A 20,944-nucleotide genomic window follows, 5' to 3' on the forward strand; every position below is an offset into this window, starting at 1 on the left:
AACCATTGCACCATTGCGATCAAAACATTGATAAGTCTTAGCTCAATCATAACATTTTCACAACCATCCAGCCAAACTCATTAACAGCTCTTCATAACCAGCTATTTTACACAATGTATTTTACATATTGCCAGATGTACTTAAGCAATCCCCGCCTAATCAAAAGCGTCAAGTATCATAGGGTTAATGTAAGAAAAGCTACATAAGCACACCACAGCAGGGAGACTATATACATACTGAACGGAAAGACTTCCACCCGTATCCGCGCCCCTACTCCAAAATTTAACATTGATAAAACGTTCTTAGTGTGCCGTATATGTAACTTTGATATGTGTTTCAGTATGTTAGGATAGAATTTAAGAAACTTTGAAAATATTGTTATCAGATGAGGAATATATAATCAGGTGATATCATTTCAATAAAATGAAATTTAAGTGGGGATAAAGGATGTCTTACCATTATAAAATTCTATTCCAGGATGGGAACAAATATTTATAAAGGTCAGCTGTAGCTGTCCTTAAGTACTCAGAAAAACCTTAAAAACACAATGACGTCTCGGCCCTTCCCTCCACCCTCTTGGCTATTTCTGACTCGTGTAGAGACCCCACCTCATCCCTTTGACCATGTACTAACCTATCTAGACTGAATATTTCATTCACTCTCTTTCTCATTTCAGCCAACATGGGCTGCTGTCTCGGCACCTCCGGCGCATCACAGAGGTGCTGCCAGCTGCCCACTAGAGCTTCAGTTCCGTGTCGACCCGGGGCAGAATGTGTCCACAGCACCCCATTGCTGGTCGTAAGAGGCGACCGAATTGGGCAACCTCTTTGTCGTGGGTTGCGTCCCGTGGCGGTGGAGGACAATGGGAGCCTGAACCGTGTTCCTTTTGTTCAACACACCACTGTGGCCCTTACTTCACCTAGACGGGTGGTAGAATCAGCCCGACTCTATCAATCGGCTGGTCACGCCAAGCCCTGTTTATGGACTTTATTTATTTGTCTTTACACATTTGTTATTTATAACTCTTCTGCTGGAGTATATCATCCGAGTATCCTTGGTGCTGCAAGTTGGAGACGCACTTGTTCTTAGCATTGTCCTTGTGATACTCCGAGGTGGGTGGGGGGTTCAGATGGTGAACTTTTGAACATTAGCCATGGCTTATGAAAAAACCCTAAAAAAAATCAAACGACAACTAGACACTGATCCAATTGATGCTGATCAAAGACTGCCCACGTCCATTGAATATTGGCCACGATTTCTTGTAATTGAAACTTATTAAAGTTGAACCCTTTTGCTATATCCAAGGGTATACAAGGCCTTGCTGATGATGTCAAGAATATTAGACGTTTGCGTTCCGATGCGCTGTTGGTTGAATGTGGGAAAAGGCAACAAGCCACTAACCTTACGAGTACAGAATTGTTTGTCGGCGTTCCAGTCACGGTTACAGCTCATAAAACACTGACTACGAGCAAGGGAATCATCAGAGATCGTGATCGATTGTTTGCGGATATGACAGAGCTTGACATCGTCTCTGAGATGAAAGATCAAGGCGTACTCTATGTTAAACGTTTCACAGTCCGGAAGAATGATGTTGTTACAAACACCAATACTTATTTATTCTCCTTTTCTTCACCAACTGCTCCAAAATCTCTCAAAGCAGGTTATTGTAACATCAATGTGGACACGTACATTCCGAACTCTCTAAGGTGTTTTAAAGGCCAAAAGTTCGGTCATGGCGTCAATACTTGCACATTGTCTGTTGTATGTGCCCACTGTGGCGAAAAGACACATACAACAGAAGATTGTGACAGTAATGTTAAAAAATGTACAAACTGTGCGGGTTATCACTCCTCCTACTCTAAAAGCTGTCCTGTTTGGAAACATCAAATGGAGATAAATAAAATCAAATTCACTCAAAATATCTCTTTTTCTGAGGCATAAAAATGGTAAAGACATCTGATCTTCAAGAAAGTTTTGCTACAGTAGCAAAAACAGCATCGGGGTCTAGCTCTAAAATAACAGCATCATCCACAGGCTGCCAAACTACCTTGACTTGGGTAAATTGCGATTCTCCACAGCTTTTGTACCCTGCTATATCATCACAGACTGATGAATCACTTCCTAGTACATCAAAGTCTTCTTCTGATCACAAATCATCATCATCTCAGTCACACTCCAAGTCTTAATCGACAGCTGATAGTCAACAAACTGTGAAAAGTAAACCGAAGCCTAAGCCTGATGCTTCAAAACAACCAAGTGGCAGAGCTCCTAAAGGGTCACAGAACAAAATTCAATTGTTTAATAAATATGGGTCTCTTGAAGACATGGACGTGTCTGAAAACGTCCATTCTAGGGCACATAGCTTGTCGCCCTCCAAAAGAGTGCGGACTAGATCCCCAATAAATCCCCCCAAAAGATAGTTTTTTCCAATAATATTGTACAGTGGAACTGCAGAGGATTGAGGGCTAATTTACATGATTTACAGCTATTACTCCAAGATTTCACATCTTCAGCGATATGTCTCCAGGAGACATATTTAAAACAAACAGATACATTTGACCTTCGTCAATTTAATGCATATCCTTGTTTTTCACCTCCAGGTAATAGAGCCACTGGCGGATCATCCATTCTAGTCACACAAAACGTTATTCAAAGCCCTGTTTCACTTATTACTAATATGAAGGCTGTTGCTGTGAGAATTACTTTACACGTAGCGTTTACGCTATGGTCACTCTATATTTCGCAGTCTTTGACGTTTGTCAAAACTGATCTTCTGACTCTATATGACCAACACCCGAAGCCCTGTATTATATTGGGAGATTTAAATGGGCACAAAACACTCTGTGGTAGTGTAACTACAAACACTAAAGGTAAATTGTTGGAGGACTTTTGTTCTGACAATGATTTATGTATTTATAATGATGGTTCCAACACATATTTACACCCTGGTACAGGGACCTATTCTGCTCTTGACTTGTCACTCACAATTTCAGAACTACTAAATGAATTTGAATGGTCAGTCCACGATGACCTTTGTGTAAGTGATCATTTTCCTACTATACTAAAATCTCCATCTGATGTTCCTCCATCATCAAGGCGAAATTTTAGAAAGGCTAACAGGGCTTTATATAAAACACTGTGTCCGGAGAAACTTAATCCTGAACGTTTTATTGACGTTCCTGATGCTATTAAATGTTTTTCAGATGAACTGAATTCCATAGCTGATGAGTGTATACCAAAGTCCTCTGCAGTTCCACATATTCGAAAACCATGTTTCAGCGATGAATGCAAACAAGCTAGGAAGGCAAGGGAAAAAGCAGAACATTATTTCCGTCGCCATCCTATGGTGCATTATTTAAATAAATTTTAAATTTTAAATGCTAAAGCGCGGCGTACTTTTAAACAGAACAAACGCCAATCTTGGCAAAATTATGTATCCAAAAGAAATTCTCGGACACCCATGTCCAAGGTATGGAACAAGGTTAAAAACATTAACGGTAAAGGTACTAAATCTACTGTCCATCATCTTAAACATAGAGATCAATTACTTACTGATAAATCAGATATTGCAAAGAAACTGGGCGAAACTCTCGCTAAACATTCTTCCTCTTTTAATTATATACCTAAATTTCAGCAATATCAAAGACAACAAGAAAAGAAAACTATTAATTTCAATTCTGATAATGGGAAAGATTATAATGAAACATTTTCTATTCATGAACTCCATACTACTCTTGATCAAGCTCATGATACTGCTACAGGAGCTGCTACAGAAGTCCGCGTGGGTTCCACCCTGTCTGATCATTACAATCAGGATCAGGGTGTTCCACAAGGCAGTATTTTGTCTGTCACTCTTTTTAGCATCAAAATTAAGTTTATTTAAAGTTTTAAACGATTCAATTGATGGATCGTTATTTGTGGATGATTTTAATATTTCTTGTCGTGGGAAAAATATGCATACCATTGAACGGCAACTGCAGTTGTGTTTAAACAAGATAAATAAATGGTGTCTTGAAAACGGCTTTACATTTTCTAAATCAAAAACTAACTGCATACATTTTTAACAAATAAACCCTTCTTCTTCTTCTTCATTTTTGTCGTAAATACAAACCACATAAAGACCCTGAACTGTCTCTAGATGGCACGCCGATTAAAGTTGTGAAGGAAGCTAAGTTCTTGGGTCTAATCTTTGATTCACACTAAACGTTTTTACCACATTTTAAATCACTTAAAACTAAATGCCTGAAAGCACTTGACTTATTAAAAGTGGTGTCAAATTCTAAATGGGGAGGGGATCAAGCTACCCTTCTCCATCTTTATCGATCAATGGTACGTTCTAAACTTAATTATGGCTCCATCGTATATGGTGGAGCCTACAAAAGCAGCCTTAAACGTCTTGATTCTGTCCACCACCAAGGTCTAAGACTTTGTCTTGGGTCTTTCCGAACTTCACCTATTGACAGTCATTACGTTGAGGTTGATGAACCATTTCTTGCACAACGCTGTATCAAATTATCTTTACAATATATCACAAAACTATACTCTAACGAATCTAACCCTGCATATAACTGTGTTTTCAATCGTTTTTATGAGGATTTGTATAGCAAAACGTCTTCTCTTGTTCCACCTCTTGGGCTCAGAATAAAGCCGTTTATTGCTGCTGCTGGTATTGAGCTGGACAATATAGCTCCTTTCTTCTTTCCTCTCCTCGTTGGCAGTTGGTTAGGCCCCAAGAGGCGGAAGAAGGGAAGACGTTTTGTTATCACAATCCTCATAAGGAGGATTAAAGACACAATTAAATGCGGGATTAGACTCATTAGAAGCTAATTTTGTAATGTACTGTAAAGATAGTTTTATACGGCGTTGGTTGAGAGAAGGCTGATCAGCCTCGACGTATAGACTGTCGATAGGAGAAGTTCTAAAAGAACCGAGACAAAGTCCTAAATAGGCCTTGGTGGTGCACAGGATCAAGTAGTTTTAGGTTGCTTTGACAAGCTCCACCATATACGATGGAACCGTACTCAAGTTTCGGTCGCACGAGTGATCTATATAAATGAAGGAGGGTAGTATGATCCCCTCCCCATTTTGAATTAGAAACAACCTTTAATAAATCAGGAGCCTTCAAGCATTTGGCTTTTAGGGACTCAATATGCGGCAAAAGGGTCAAATGTGAATCAAAAATAAGTCCCAAGAACCAAGCCTCCTTGACAACTTTGATAGGGGTGCCACTTAGAAATAGTTCTGGGTCTTTATGGGGTTTATATTTACGGCAGAAGTGTACACAATTGGTTTTTGACTTAGAAAATTTGAAGCCGTTTTCAAGACACCATATATCTATTTTGTTTAAACACAGTTGCAGTTGCCGTTCAATAGTATGCATATTTTTCCCACGACAAGAAATTTTAAAATCATCCACAAATGACGATCCATCAATTGAATCGTTTAAAACTTTAAATAACTGTTGATTTTGATGCTAAAAAATGTGACAGACAAAATACTGCCTTGTGGAACACCCTGATCCTGATTGTAATGATCAGACAGGGTGGAACCCACGCGGACTTCTGTAGCAGCTCCTGTAGCAGTATCATGAGCTTGTTGTCTTTGATATTGCTGAAATTTAGGTATATAGATAGTAGAGGAAGAATGTTTAGCGAGAGTTTCGCCCAGTTTCTTTGCAATATCTGATTTATCAGTAAGTAATTGATCTCCATGTTTAAGATGATGGACAGTAGATTTAGTACCTTTACCTTTGATTTTCTGGACCATGTTCCATACCTTGGACATGGGTGTCCGAGAATTTATTTTAGATACACAATTTTAACAAGATTGGCGTTTGTTCTGTTTAAAAGTACGCCGTGCTTTAACATTTAAAATTTTAAATTTATTTAAATAATGCACCATAGGATGGCAACGGAAATAATGTTCTGCTTTTTTCCTTGCCTTCCTAGCTTGTTTGCATTCATCACTAAACCATGGTTTTCGAATATGTGGAACTGCAGAGAACTTTGGTATACACTCATCAGCTATGGAATTCAGTTCATCAGAAAAACATGTAATAGCATCAGGAACGTCAATAAAAAGTTAAAGTTAAAGTTTAAGTTTCTCCGCACACAGTGTTTCATATAAAGCCCAGTTAGCCTTTCTAAAATTTCGCCTTGATGATGGATGAACATCAGATGGAGATACAGATATTAGTATAGTAGGAAAATGATCATTTCCACAGTCATCGTGGACTGATCAGTCAAATTCATTTAGTAGTTCTGAATTTGTGACAAGTCGAGAGCAGAATAGGTCCCTGTACCAGGATGTAAATATGTGTTGGAACCATCATTATAAATACATAAATCATTGTCAGAACAAAAGTCCTCCAACAATTTACCTTTAGTGTTTGTATTTACACTACCACAGAGTGGGTTGTGCCCATTTAAATCTCCCATTATAATACAGGGCTTCGGGAGTTGGTCATATAGAGTCAGAAGATCAGTTTTGGCGAAGGCGGCGAAATATAAAGAGAGCATAGCGTAAACGCTACATGTAAAGTAATTCTCACTGCAACAGCTTGCATATTAGTATTACGGGAAACAGGGCTTTGAAAAACGTTTTGTTTGACTAGAATGGATGTTCCTCCAGTGACCCTATTACCCGGAGGTGAAAAACAATGATATGCATTAAATTGACGAAGGTCAAATGTATCTGTATGTTTTAAATATGTCTCTTATAGACATATTGCTGAAGGTGTAAAATGTTGGACTAATAGCTGTAATTCATGTAAATTAGTCCTCAATCCTCTGCAGTTCCACTGTACAATATTATTGGAATAAACTATCTTTCGGGGGGATTTATTTGGGATCTACCCCGCACTCTTTTGGAGGGCGACAAGCTATGTGCCCTAGAATGGACATTTTCAGAAACGTCTATGTCTTGAAGAGAGCCGTATTTATTGAGCAACTGAATTTTGTTCTGTGACCCTTTTGGGGCTCTGCCACTATGCTGTTTGAAGCATCAGGCTTAGGCTTAGGTTTACTTTAAACAGTTTGTTGACTATCAGCTGGCGATTGAGACTTTGAGTGTGACTGAGATGATGATTTGTGATCAGAAGAAGACTTTGAGGTATCAGGAAGTGATTCCTCAGTCTGTGATGATATAGCAGTGCACAAATGCTGTGGAGAGTCGCAATCTATCCAGGTCAAGGTAGTTTGGCAGCCTGTAGTTGATGTTGTTTTAGAACTAGACCCCGATGCTGTTTTTGCTACTGTAGCATAACTTTCTGAAAGTTCAGATCTCTTTACCAGTTTTTTTGGCCTCAGAAAAGGAGATATTTTGTGTAAATTTTATTTTATTGATCTCCATTTGCTCTTTCCAAATTGGACACTGTTTAGAAAATGAAGAATGGTCGCCTGAGGAATTGGTGCATTTTTTATAATCACTGTCACAATCTTCTGTTGTGTGTGTCTTTGCACCACAGTGAGCACACACAACAATGTGCAAGTATTTACACCGTGTCCATATTTATGACATTTAAAACACCTTAGCGGGTTGGGATGTAGGTATCAACTGGAATGTTACAGTAACCTGCCTTCACTGATTGGGAGCAATAGGACATGAAAAAGTAAACAGATACGTGTTCGTTTTGGTGATTTCATTGTTTCTCCGAGTTGAAAAACGCTTGATGTAGAGTACACCTTTATCCTTCATTTCAGATCCTATATCAAGTTCCGATATATCATCAAACAATCGTTCTCGATCTCTAACGATACTTTTGCTTGAGTTCAAGGTTTTGTGTGCAGACACCGTGACCGGAATGCCCACGAAAGATTTGATGTTCAGCAAATTCGTTGCTTGTTGCTTTTTCCCGCACTCTACTAGCAGGGCACCTGAACGTAAGCGTTTTATGTTCTTCACACGCCCTGCAATACCTTCAATACCCTTGGATACAGCAAAGGGGTTCAATTTCAAGGGTGTCTTGTCAGGAGTCTCAATTACAATGAAACGTGGCCAATACTCAATCGATGCAGACGGTCTATGGTCAGTATCAACAGGGTCAGTATCAAATGGACGTTTTGGGGGGTTTTTTTGTGGGGTTTTCATAAGCCATGGTTAGTTTAATTTGGTTCATCATCCGAGCTCCCCACCCACCACGGAGTATCACAAGGACCAAATATCCCCCCGGGTCCACTACGGGGGTGTCGGCGAGCTCTTGGCATTACCCAGCACCCACCACGAGGAGGTGGCTCGCCACGGGTGCCACCTAAGATAAAGACCCAAAATTCCACTTGAATCATAGTGGGTTCAGAGGCTTTGGTGCACATACATGCATGTCAGGGATGGAGTAGCCCTGAAACCAAGCATATCTGTTTCCAAGAGCAGCTACAGCCATTATATGTCTATGCATAGCTATGTTTCGGTGCTATTCTAAATTTCGATATATATAGTGGCCAAGAACATTGGTCAGAAGGAAATAATGATGACCAAATGTTGTGGTTTAATGCATGTCATAGTATCCAACATGTACATAACATTTATTAAGCCAATTTCAACATGCTGCTGGAATATATATATATTATCAGAAAACCACATTACGCTTTTGAAACTACACTTATAATATGCAATGTTTTTCTCATAACCAGTATATTGGGTTATAAAAAGATTGGTGTTATGCAGGGTGTAAGTTAAAGTCATCGCACACTGTCACAATTTCATTAAGTAGCATACTTAACATACAACTACTTTAATGGAAAAAATGACTATCACTAAAAATTGAAATTCATATTTCTGTTATGGCTAACATAACACATATCATTATCTATGTCCGCCAAAACATATCACTTTGCCAATCTGATGTAACATCATGAACAATGCTAGGACCTCATGTTTCTTTTATGATGATTCCATCTTCATGTGGTGAATGCGGGCAGCCAGCATATGTTTGAAAGTAATATGGGTCTAACGTCATAGACAATAAGCTTCCTTATACTACCAGTAAGCAAATACATGAACAATATATCCATCCATTGCACAGACAGTACACTTAGTTAGAGATAAGATTTGCCCGACTATGATAGAGCACAGTGTTTGATTCTAAGCTTCTTACAGGAGAATACGGCTAGCTACGTCCACATTCATCCGCACAGTTAGCTAACCCCGTACAGACCCCGATACAACAGTTAAATTTATATACACCCAGAAGCAAACAGATAAACCAGTATACCCCCTGATACAGTTAGCTCTAATCGTACACACCAAGACACTGATACATACAGCCAGCTACACTTGTGAACACCTCGATGCACCCATAAACACCTCGCCACGGCTAAGTAAATATGCACACACCTAAGACACAGCGTCAAAAAACGCCCTCCCTCTTGATGTACCTTTAACCCTGTCTGTGCCCAATAACATTGGGCATCATTTTGCTGCCTACAATAGTTTGCGTATAAATATCAAATAGTCCCGGACGACCTTACACCAGGAAATGTGTTTCATGTTCTCAGCTGTCTTAACAAATAACATCAGATTATGTCATGGCCGGTATAACGTTTATTCACAAATCAGATTGCCAGCGACAACACAACACCGTCCCTCAGAGCAAGTTTCAAATCACGTTCCTTTTCCGAAGCAGTGCCGTCATCACTCTTGGTGGTGGTGGTCAAAACTGGTGCAGTTGCAGTTGACGGTGCCGTGTCTGTCTCAGTAGGCCTGCTAACTGTCCATACAGCCGCGCACGTACTTTTACTGGATTTCCTCTGAATGACGCCATCTACGCGGGCTTCCATATCTGCTGAGGTCCCCTGCAATAAAGGAATGAATTGTAGGTTATGGAAATAGTTTCCTTGAGATTTTTCACATGCGCACACTGAACGATATTCATTCTTTATATTTCGGAAAAGCAAACAAAACAAACAACATTAAAATGTATCAGCTAGCCATGCCTTGTAGCTTCGGATTGCCTCTCAGCTGCTCGTCCAGGCCAGAATCATAGAGACGTGTTGCTGTAGTCGCCCTCAGTGAATGATTTGAATAAAATCCACCAAATCCTGCCATTTTACACAGTCGTCCGACAGTGCCTCTCAAAGGGTGCAGCCCAACCGGAATATCAGCATACCATGTATCTTCTCGAATAAATTTCAGGGGCCTAAAGTAAAATGCGGTGCACTTTCCGTCTTTAGGTCTAAAGATAGGATCAATTTACAAATGTAATTACTGTAAACAGCCGTTTCCAAAGTAGTATAGATAAAGTGATTAATGATACTGTCCCTTGCATAGGTTTAAGCATCTCATTTTAATTAAGTCTTAGTGAGTCTACTTCTACGTCGCACTCAACAGTATTCTAGCTTCATGGCGGCGGTCTGTATATAATCGAGTCTGGACAAACAAGTGATCAATAACGTGAGCAATTGGAATATCATACGATTATGTGTGTCAAACAAGTCAGCGAGCCTGAACACTCGACCCGTTAATCGCTTCTTATTGGCAAACAAGGATAAGATGGACTGGAGCAGAAGGTTTACGAGAAGCAGGGGCTGTATACGATAATGACTAAACCCATCTGGTTTGTAAAAGGCAGAGCAGATGAAACTGATACGATATTCCCTTCTGATTCCTGGCCTCAGCTATGAAAAACATCAAGGTTTTATTTAGTTCACATTCCTTCTGAGCCAGTGACACAATGTCAGGGTTTAAATCCATATCCTCTCTTCTGCCCCTCTTACGCCGTTCTCTCACCCACTTCTTGATACAAACGAAGTGCCCACTTACTTTTGCTTTCAGTATTAGATGAATCTGCGGAGTCGCACAATTTCTTATTGTCAAAATCTGATGCTGGCTGGGCAAATCTTGCTGAAGTAAAATCTATGCTATGTTCTGGAGTTTCAGGTGTCGGAGGTTTCTTTCAATGACGCCACTTTGCGATGGATGGTTACAGGGCAACATATTAAAAAGGTTGGATTTAATTTAATGTCAACCTCAAAAGTGTCCGTGAAACTGTGTTGACTGACAAACACATCGATGTCGGAATCACTCATACTGCATAGGCCTACCGAGTCCCACGATGTTCAGTAATGCACGTGAATATATAACCACCGCCCTCCCATAGTTGAGCACGTTTATTTGCGTGTTTTAACGACACGTTTGTTCATGGCCATGTACAGCTAGAACGGTCCTCCACTAGTTTGGCTCGTGAATATCACAAGAACATTGGTTTGAGTTATACGCTTGATCGAACTTTGTTTAAAGTAGGAGAAAGTCCTCAACCTCGCTATAATTTTCGCACGTGAAACTTGTCCCGGCCTAACGGCCTCGTACAAGCTTCACATGCGAAACATTCTCCTATACATAAATTCTTATCATTTCGAAGGAAAAAGCCATCTTTGTCTAATTCCGAGTGTAACTGATCTTCAATGCTGGTATTGTCAGTTGTATGTTATATTCCTTTTGATGTGAAATAAACCCCACAAGGGTCAGTGTTACTTTAGAGAAGGAAACGCACAGCATGAGACAGATATCCCTCCGCAAAGTTGACTCTTCGGTCCGGATACAGCCACTAACAATCTTAGTTACCAATTCAAAACCGCCAGTCATTTAATATATAACTATTTACAAATCTCTTAACAAATCTAATTCTTTTAAAAATGCAATAATTAAATGAGAATTTAGGTTACTAAAGAGATCCTTCATAGTTCGTGATTTAAAATTATCTGTCCCTTGTGATGGAATGTTCAACACAGTCAAGCAAAACGTGCATGACTGTAATTCTTTCATCACAAGGGATACAAAACGGAGGTTGCTCACCTTTCAGTAGGTAAACGTGAGTATACCTTGTGCGGCGAATACGACATCCTCGCATGATGACCTCTTCAAATCTGGATTGACAACCCAAGTAGGTATAACCGATATATAGGTTTTATTGCATGTAATTTATTTATACCCACTTATGTCCCACTTCCTCTGCATCAGATCATGGATAAAAGATCTTATAATGGCTTTTTAATCCGAGTATGGAATAAGAAGTGGAGTCACAGATTTGTTGGGAGCTGCCTTCGCAGCAAGATCGGCCATGACCAGAAATGTCTACGTGACTGGGCAACCAACAAAAGACGATGTCGTACTGGCCAGTAGCAAGATCATTATACAATTCAATAATTTCAATTAATAGTGGGTGTTTACAAGAAATAATTTTAATAGCCGGAAGGCAAGAAAGAGAGTCGGAATAGATTAGGTATTGTTTATGTTTAGGGTGCCTTTGAATATATAAATATATAAGAGCCGTAATCTAGAAGATATTGTTCTTGATCCAACGAGTGTGGCACAAACATTTATTTCAATGCAATTATGACTATATCACTCTAATCTTGTCGTTTAAGATCAACATATTTCAGGCAAAACCTTGAAAAAAGAGGTTTAGCTGCATTAAATGTCACAAAACTTACAATGCATTCTTACGAACGATGAGTTGGAACTCGTGTATCAACCCCCCCCCCCCCCCCCTCGTGCATAGCGTCCCACTTTGGGACGTTACTTTGCTCTATCATACACCACAGAAATATCAATTCTATTTTATAACATTTTATACCCAATTATTCACAAAGGACTAAATTGTAATCCCCATAAAGACAAATAAGTCATTATTTTGTTCTTTTTCAGATATGGTCTTACCTTGAACTCCGTCGAAGTTGTGATGGGCCGCTAACCGCAGATGAGGCTGCCATGTTCAAGGTGAGTTAACTCTTGGAAATTGTTCTACCCTCTTATGAAAAGATAAATATCTCAGTAGTAATATGCACTTTGTGTCAAGTGATTCTCTTCAATAGCAAATGAGTACAAGCTGATCAAGGTACCCATCCCACAAGTGTGACAGTATGCATAAATGGGTTAAAATTCCATGCTTCCACGTAGTATCATATGATTTCTCAAGATCGAAGAAAATCGATACATGTTGTTTATTTACTATAGCATTTTTAACAAAGGATTCTAAACGTATCAGATGATCAATTGTACTACGATTTTTTCTAAAACCACATTGGATATTTGTTAGATGGTTGTTGGTTTCAAAATACCAAGTTAATCTATTGTTTACCATCCATTGAAATAGGTACAACAATGGCATTACGCCATGAAGTTGGGAAATTCCCTGTAGTCCATATCATATCAAATATACTTAGTAGAGTTTCCAGACACGATTCGGGCAAATGCTTTAGGAGCTGATAATGGATACCGTCGACCCCTGTCGCTGTATCATGAGCTTGCTGAAGAGCGGTATAGAGTTCATGTAATGAAAATAACGCATTATAATCTTCGCTATAGTCCGAATTAAGATTTATGCGTTTCTTCTCCTGTAGCTTCTGGTATTGTTGAAATACAGGGACGTAATTTGACGAAGAAGAATGTTTGGCAAGAGTTTCACCAAGCTTGTTGGCAATGTCAGCCTCATCCTTTAACAAATTGTCACCATCCTTCAGATAGTGGACCGTTGATTTGGAAACTTTGCCCTTAATTCTTTGTATCATATTCCACACTTTTGAAATCGGTGCAAGGGAACTGATCTTAGAAACATAGTTTCCCCAAGACTGACGTTTATTCTGCTTAAATGCACGTCGAGCCTTAGCATATAACATTTTTACATTATTCAAATTATGAACAGTAGGGAGGCGTCGAAATATAGTTTGGTATAGATTGGTCAGCAATGTTGTTCAGTATATCTGAAAATAACTGTATAGGATCTTCGCTGTTCGCAAAAATGTGATGTTTTAAGAAATCAGTCCATAGCGCCTTAGAAAATGACCACTCAGGCCTTAAAAAAAAGCTTGTGGTTTCGATTTCCCGACCGACCCTAATTATTTACTCACAAGAAATTTTTGACGTGTACAATAAATCGTGCTAAACTGTCCTGGTGTCTATTTTTCATAAGTGCCAAGCGTAATGCGAGAAGCGACATAACTTCAGATCTCGTTATCTCCTCAAACTCGAAAATCAAACCAAAACACCTCTGGGGTGAAGGTTATCCTGCACTCGCAGCCTCTCGCTTGATCGTTGAAGCGAAGTATATATACTATCGGTATACAAGACGGCATGGTTTGAGAGCGAAAAGTTTTGGATGAGCTATGAATTTCAGGTTTCAACAACAACAAAAAAAACCAAAACGATATTTAAATTTCGCGCTAATGTAATGCATTTGTTCTGGAAAAATTACTTACGTTCAACGGACCAATGAGATTGCTCGAGAGGCTGCGAGTGCGGGATAACGTTCACCCAAGAGGTGTTTTGGTTTGATTTTCGAGTTTGAGGACGTATTAAAGTTAATAAAATGGGTGTTATGTCGTGGAAATCAGGCAGGATGTGTGGGGACATGTATCACTGAGAGGTACGTGTGCATAGCTTCGAATGTCACCGAATTCTTAGCGTACATTTCAGTTTGAAATCGGAACGAGTCGATGTCGGCACGACAATCCAATATAGCAGCCGGTGCCCCTTTACTCTATTAATATATATGACATGTAATATATATGACGAGTGTACATCTATGGTCTATGTTTAACCTACAGTGCGATATCGGGTTCCTGTGGCAGCACTCGGGTGTGCACCTGTGAGTGTTTTAGCCCTGAGCTTTTCCAGATGTCAAGACACTGAGGAAAGGCGGATTATTACATGTGTTCCGCACAAATGCCTTTTGACAGATTTGGTCGAAGAGTATCATGGTCAATCCAAGAAAGGTTTCACAGTTAAATGCCGTGCATCCACTGAAATTCATGTCTCCCCGACAGAGCGTTTGAAATTGATGGTTTGATTACTGTTTCGGACATTGTTAATTGTTTTGGTGTTAAATCCATACAATTTGAATGTCTGCGTGATACTAGTGATCTGGCTGAAGCTGAAGAATTCGTTCAGGAGACCACAAAGAAAGCTATGAACGCATTTGAAATCCTCATGGCATTTACCCCCTAAAAAAGACAAAAAGGTAATTATTAATGAGTTCGTTTTGACATTTGAAATATTGTCCCATATGACAATCTTTGTTGTCAAAAAGTGTAGGTCTAATTATTTGTTAAAAATAACTGCATTGCAATTTCCAGTATTCTGAAATGGTGTTTCCTATTTCAGAGAGTTTGTTTTGATATTTGAAATTTCGTTCCATATGACACCCATTGTTGTAAAAAATTATACATCCAATTTAATATTTGTTAAAACATAAACAGCATTGTAACATTACAATTCCCAGTATTCTGAAATGTCAGATGGTATGTTATTTTGTTTCAAGCTGTGGTGTGAATGACGGTCTGAACGGGAAGGATGAAATGTTCAATCTCCTTATTGATCGCTTCACTGAAATGGAAGCCGATTTCCCCAAGTCGACAGCAGACACGGATGGTGCCTACTTCGTACAGGTTTGTTTATTGATTCATGTGCATTACTTTTAATTTTAAAGTAAAAAACGTAAAGAAATGTTGAATATAAATGACAAATGCAGGTCTGCAGACTAGTAGACCTTTGTAGGAATTATTTAAATTGCACTGGTCCTTGTAGACATTTTATGTTTGAATGTTGTTCAGGAATATAAATAAATGCAGGTCTATGTATATTAAAAAGATTACATTAAAAGTATAAATTTCTATTACATTTTTTATAAAAAATAAAACAATTTTATAAGTATTGTTTAATAATTATTGATGATTGTTTGACGATTTTGTTTTCTTTGTTTTGAAAAGCTCCAGTTCCAGTTATATATGTATTTTCTTTCTAGCTTCTGTCTGGTACTTTCATTTGGTGGTGGTTACACAGTCACTGTAATTCAATACCCATTTTACTATTAATTGTAGCACCCTTATCCTCCCATCCTTTCATAGCTAGTATCTCTGCATGTTCAGGCTTGTTTTGTAGAATGCAATTACACTTTGCTGAAAGCAGCAATGTACAGCAATCTTTTCAATTGTGAATTTCCAGCTATTGCATAGATTTGATACTGTTATAAATAGATCCTTTTAGTTAGAATTCGCATGCTAAAGTGGTGTTAAATATCTGTAAAATAAAGTTTTAAATATAATTTCAAACTTTACCAACATTGAAATTGTTTTCATTTTACCCATTCAGTATACTGTTTTAATAATAATACCATAGAATATCAATATAAACCAAGACCATGGGCATTAAATATTGTTTAAAAACAGCAATGATGTCTCAATCTTTTGATATTTTAGCTGCAAATTAAGTCATACTTGCTGTTCACATTACTATTGTGTTGTAAAATTTAAAGATTTCATGTGTGTCATGTCTACTATTGTGTCCTCTTTTCAGGTACTTTGTAATGCCCTGTGGTACGTCACAAGTCATGAGACTATATAAACAAAGCTGCCAGGAAAAAGACAGATGTTTTGCCAATTCCACCTACCTTTGATCAGTTGGAGGGCTTCAAACGGAAAAAGACCAAGTGTGAACCACTTTCATCTGGTCAGCTGGAATCCCATAGTCAAACACTATACAGCCTGCTTTTGAAGCCTTTTGTTAAATGCAACCCTGCCTGGCAAGATGTTCATGACCATGTACAACAACTAGCTGACTGCTTCTCTGCTTACAAGAAACATCTCGACTCCCAAAATTCAGCACAAAAGCTTATCAGGACGCTTGATCATCCAGTGTGTACTGTCAGTGAACACGCTACTGTTGAACACAGAAAGAAGACGTTGTTTGGGTTGTGTAGCATGTATAGGCTTCTAGACAGCTGTGAGAAATTCTGGTATAATGACACCTGGTTTTTTTTTCGATGAACACGGTCATTTTGATGAGCCATTCCCGGATCCTGGATACAGGTATAGATACTTAAGATGTTCGTGTGGACATTCTCAGTTTTTGCCCAGGGAGTTCTATCGTGACATCAGCATGTCTTGTACAGGTAGCCGAAAATCGCCCAGATGAAAAAATGTTGACAGATTCTGCCAGATTGATGATTTCCTTTAAATCAAAATTCAAGGCGGTTCACACTCGTCTACAGAGAAGGGTTTTCAAAGAGAAACTTGTACACTTAGCCAAAATTCAGCCTTCAGTGGTAGATTTCATATATAAGGAATTGGCCATGGATGCATCAGCACCGATCCATCCTGAGACTCAGGAACGTCTTAGACTAATTTTCCTCGGAGAAAGAGGTTTGCTAGCCGATTTCAGACATCCAGGAAGGCCATCTAGGAAATTTGATGTCTTCTTTGGTAAACTGGGAGAAGTCGTAGAGAAAGTAACAGCAGCCGATGAAAGACGACAGAATATTGCACATGTTTCAGAATGGATCTCTCTGAAAGAAATGATAATGCATGCAGCAGACCAGTGCCCAGCTGGTACCCCCCATACCCTCAAAGAGTTTGGTTCGTATTCAATTCGCACCTAGAAATCCCTTTGTCCATTCCGCATGGAATTTTACATCCAGGATTCAGGTTTAGTACAAAATTCAACGTTGTCAACTTCGTGTTTCACATCCTGATGACCATTTATGTGCTGCACAATTGAACCACTTGATGACTGAAGCAGTTGACATGAAAGCAATGGTTCGCCTATTCTTTTGTGATGACAAAGCGAAAGTACCTCTTGGAGAACCTGGTATCATTGTTTCAACTGGAGTCAGGGGAAAACAAACAATTGCACTAACATCAACTACTCTCTCTGCTGTAGACCATGATATGAACAAGGCATCACTGACACCTTCTGTCTTACTGGACTGCAGTATTCCAGCAACACCAGATAAACCATTTGTGAGGGGTCAAGTGACAACATGCATCAAGGACTGTGTTTCAGCCTTCAAATCCTTTTCGACATGCAGCAGAGTTGCTCAAGGTGCTGCTGAATGGAAACCTAGACACGCCTCTTCCAAAAGTTGTTATGCAGTTTACAGACGGAGGCACAGATCACAGGAATACCCTTGTGAGTGTTCAGTGTGCTGCTATTAGTCTCTTCATAGAGCTAGATTTGGACATGCTTATTCTGGCTCGTTGTGCATCTGGACACAGCTGGACAAATCCTGCTGAGCGCATAATGTCAATTCTGAACTTAGGATTACATAACGGTGCCCTTCAACGCTCAGCATGCTCTGATGAAACTGAAAAGAAGCTGAAGGCTGCTGGAAATATGGCAGAAATTCGAAAACTTGGAACACAACAAAATCAACTACAACAAGAGTTGAGTGAGTCTGGTGAGCCTGCTCAATCTCTGATCAGGAATAGATTTTCAAGGCTTCATCTGAAAGGCGTTCGCTTTGAATGCATCGAACCTGCTACAAACGAAGACATAGACTTCTTCAGCAACACTTGAAAACACTGTTTCCAGAACTTCAAATGGACAAGTTGCAGAAATTGCACACCAACAAGATTGCATCTTTCAACACCTGGCTAGAGAGACATTGCAGGATACGACACTATTCTTTTCAAGTCAAGAAATGCTCTGATGAGCACTGTTGCACTCCATCACAGATTCCTGACCTGAAATGTTTACCAGATCCCGTTCTTGATGCAACTGGTCAACATTATTTGAATTTCAGTGAAGTCTCTAAGCTGGATGATACCTCCGAAAGTGACGGACCTTCCCTGAAATACAACAAAACCCAAAAGTTAACTCCAAGCAAGCTATATGCTGTAAGCAGTGCCAGACGTCCTCAAGTGCAACTTGTGCTACAGTCGTGTGCTGACAATCACCATGATGCTTCACACCATACAACACAAAATGCATGGGCATGTGTTGAGTGCCAAAAGCCCAGAGTTGTCTATTCAAAATCTAAGCTTTCTCAACGTCAAAGTGTGTCTCTGGCTACATTGGTCAGTGAATATGACTTTTCTTGTGGATCTACACTTGTTCCTCCAAGTAGCAGCTTGCACCAGACGGTTGATGTCCGCCAAGGACTGTCCTGTGCATCACCAGTGGAACTGCAGTATTACTCAGCAGATCTAGGCAGAAAGGATTCTGTTGTTACTGCATCCAAACAGATGTTGAAGTGGACAGAGAGCTGAAGAAGACATTCAAAACAGTGTTTCCATTATGTGACACTTGTCGTGAAAGTGGAAGAGTACCCATAACACAAAGACCATATGGAAAGAATAAATAGTTTCACAATATGTATGCCATGATTTCTGATTTGTCTTATTACAGCACAAGAACAAACTTTATTTTTTATTTTGTTTTTTTTTTCACTCATTTAATTATTACTTACTATAGACCTGTGGTTAGTCTTGGAACACCAAATGTATTCTTCAACACCTTTAATGAATACTAAGAGATCAAAAGTTACCAAAAAGCCGTCTGCTCCCCTCTTGCACGCAAACACAACCCACAGACAGGTCACGTAAGTCTGTCGCCCAAGCCTGAATTGATGTCATACGAGACAGGCTATTCAGTCAGTTGTTTAGAAAGTGTGTTACAAACTGGTCATTTTGCAGATTTTTCGACTCAACCAAGACATGTTAAATCATGGCATTGCTGTCACTTACACAAAGGGGTCTGGTGATTGTGTCATTATGTGCAGATTTCCATCGGACCCCGTATTAAATTTTGCCAAAATGGGTATTTTGTTTCAAGAGCAAAGCCAGTTATTTAAGTGTCGAAATTAGTAGTTTTAATAACAGTTTCATTTATAATGATGTCAAGAAATGATTTTTGCTTGTGTGCCCCCCCCACCACCCCCCCCCCCACCCCCTTGTTTGCAAACAGTTTTAATGTTATAGGTTTTAGCAGCAGATTGCTAAAATGTACTGTTAAAATCACACTGATTCTATGTCTATGGCATATTAAGACAGCACTAAAGGTTAATACATATGATGACGAGCGACAGATTAAGCAAGTAAAAATATTTTATAAAATAAAATATAAAAATTTCCTACCTACCCTAGTTCTGAAATTTAGGAAATCGGAACCACAACATTGTTTTTTGGGCCTCAGCCCTAGCGAAGTTCCGTCGTGATAAACGTGGATCATCACCAGGGTGAAGTGTTTTAAGAATGGTGGGGAAGTGATCACTCCCACATAGGTCTTCATGGACCATCCATTCAATTGCAAATTCTTTATATAAGATAGAATCGGTGATTGACAGATCCAGGGAAGAAGAAGTCCTCGTTGCTGGATGCAAATAGGTGGGTGAATCATTGTTAAATATACATAGGTTATTGTCTGAAATACGTTCGTCAAGGATTTTACCTTTATTTTTCAGTATGGGCACTTCCCCAAAGCGGATTGTGTCCGATTGTGGAATAGTAGAAGATGGAGAAATGTGTCACGAATACTAAATAAGTTCTTATTGCTTGCACAAAGTGCACAACCACACATTTTCTGTCTGCACCATACATGCCCATGTGAATCACAAACCTTTCTCGGAGGCCATGGGAACGAGTGTGACATAATGCAGTTCGCACAAGTGGCCTATACTCAAAGCTGCTGTGCTGTCTTTCTTCTCAGATGATTCGATGAATATGGGTCTATTGGCTATAGTGCTTATCGGATTGTCACCTTGTACAGGTCAGTTGTTGCTTGTAATATGATATTGTCCCCCCATTCTTCCAACATTTTCCAGAAAGAAGGAGAGTGCTTCTTATCCAAGAAGTCTTTGAAGGTACATCGCTTTCCCTGCAACAAATTAACTTCGTGAGAAATTTCGATTTGCTGGTTTCATGTACCTGGAATGAAGGCTGTTAGTTATTTATAGAATCCAAAACATGTTGCATATTACTTATGAGTGAGTGAGTTAATATCTATCGTCACATCGGCAATCTTGCAGCCATATCGTGAAGAGAACAAGTAATACTGACATTGTAGAATGAATGAATATAAGAAAATAAAACCCTGTTGACAACGACCAGTAAAAACACTAGTAAATATCACAGATATCCATTTAAAACTAGTAATTAGATCTAAAACAGTTTAACTATAGTGAACAATACAATATAAAAATGGGCTATGGATTGCTAACAACTGAAGGTAGATCACCATA

The 20,944-nt window shown here is 39.2% G+C and overlaps 1 protein-coding gene and 1 pseudogene across 1 annotated transcript in view; both read left to right on the forward strand.

Annotated features, from left to right (window-relative positions):
* The window catches only part of LOC137281144 (monocarboxylate transporter 12-like), a 45,170-nt gene extending 28,838 nt beyond the window's left edge, over positions 1–16,332 (forward strand). The window contains exons 6-10 of the mRNA XM_067812273.1: positions 677–798; positions 12,640–12,711; positions 14,538–14,578; positions 15,251–15,377; positions 16,285–16,332. Coding sequence (XP_067668374.1) covers positions 677–798; positions 12,640–12,711; positions 14,538–14,578; positions 15,251–15,377; positions 16,285–16,332 — 410 coding nt within the window. The remainder of the gene's footprint in view (positions 1–676; positions 799–12,639; positions 12,712–14,537; positions 14,579–15,250; positions 15,378–16,284) is intronic.
* Positions 16,333–17,059: 727 nt separating this feature from the next.
* Positions 17,060–19,069, forward strand: LOC137281145 (uncharacterized; annotated as a pseudogene).
* The last annotated feature ends 1,875 nt before the right edge of the window (positions 19,070–20,944 follow it).

The sequence above is a fragment of the Haliotis asinina genome, chromosome 4 (genome assembly GCF_037392515.1).
Source record: "Haliotis asinina isolate JCU_RB_2024 chromosome 4, JCU_Hal_asi_v2, whole genome shotgun sequence".
Lineage (NCBI taxonomy): Eukaryota > Metazoa > Mollusca > Gastropoda > Lepetellida > Haliotidae > Haliotis > Haliotis asinina.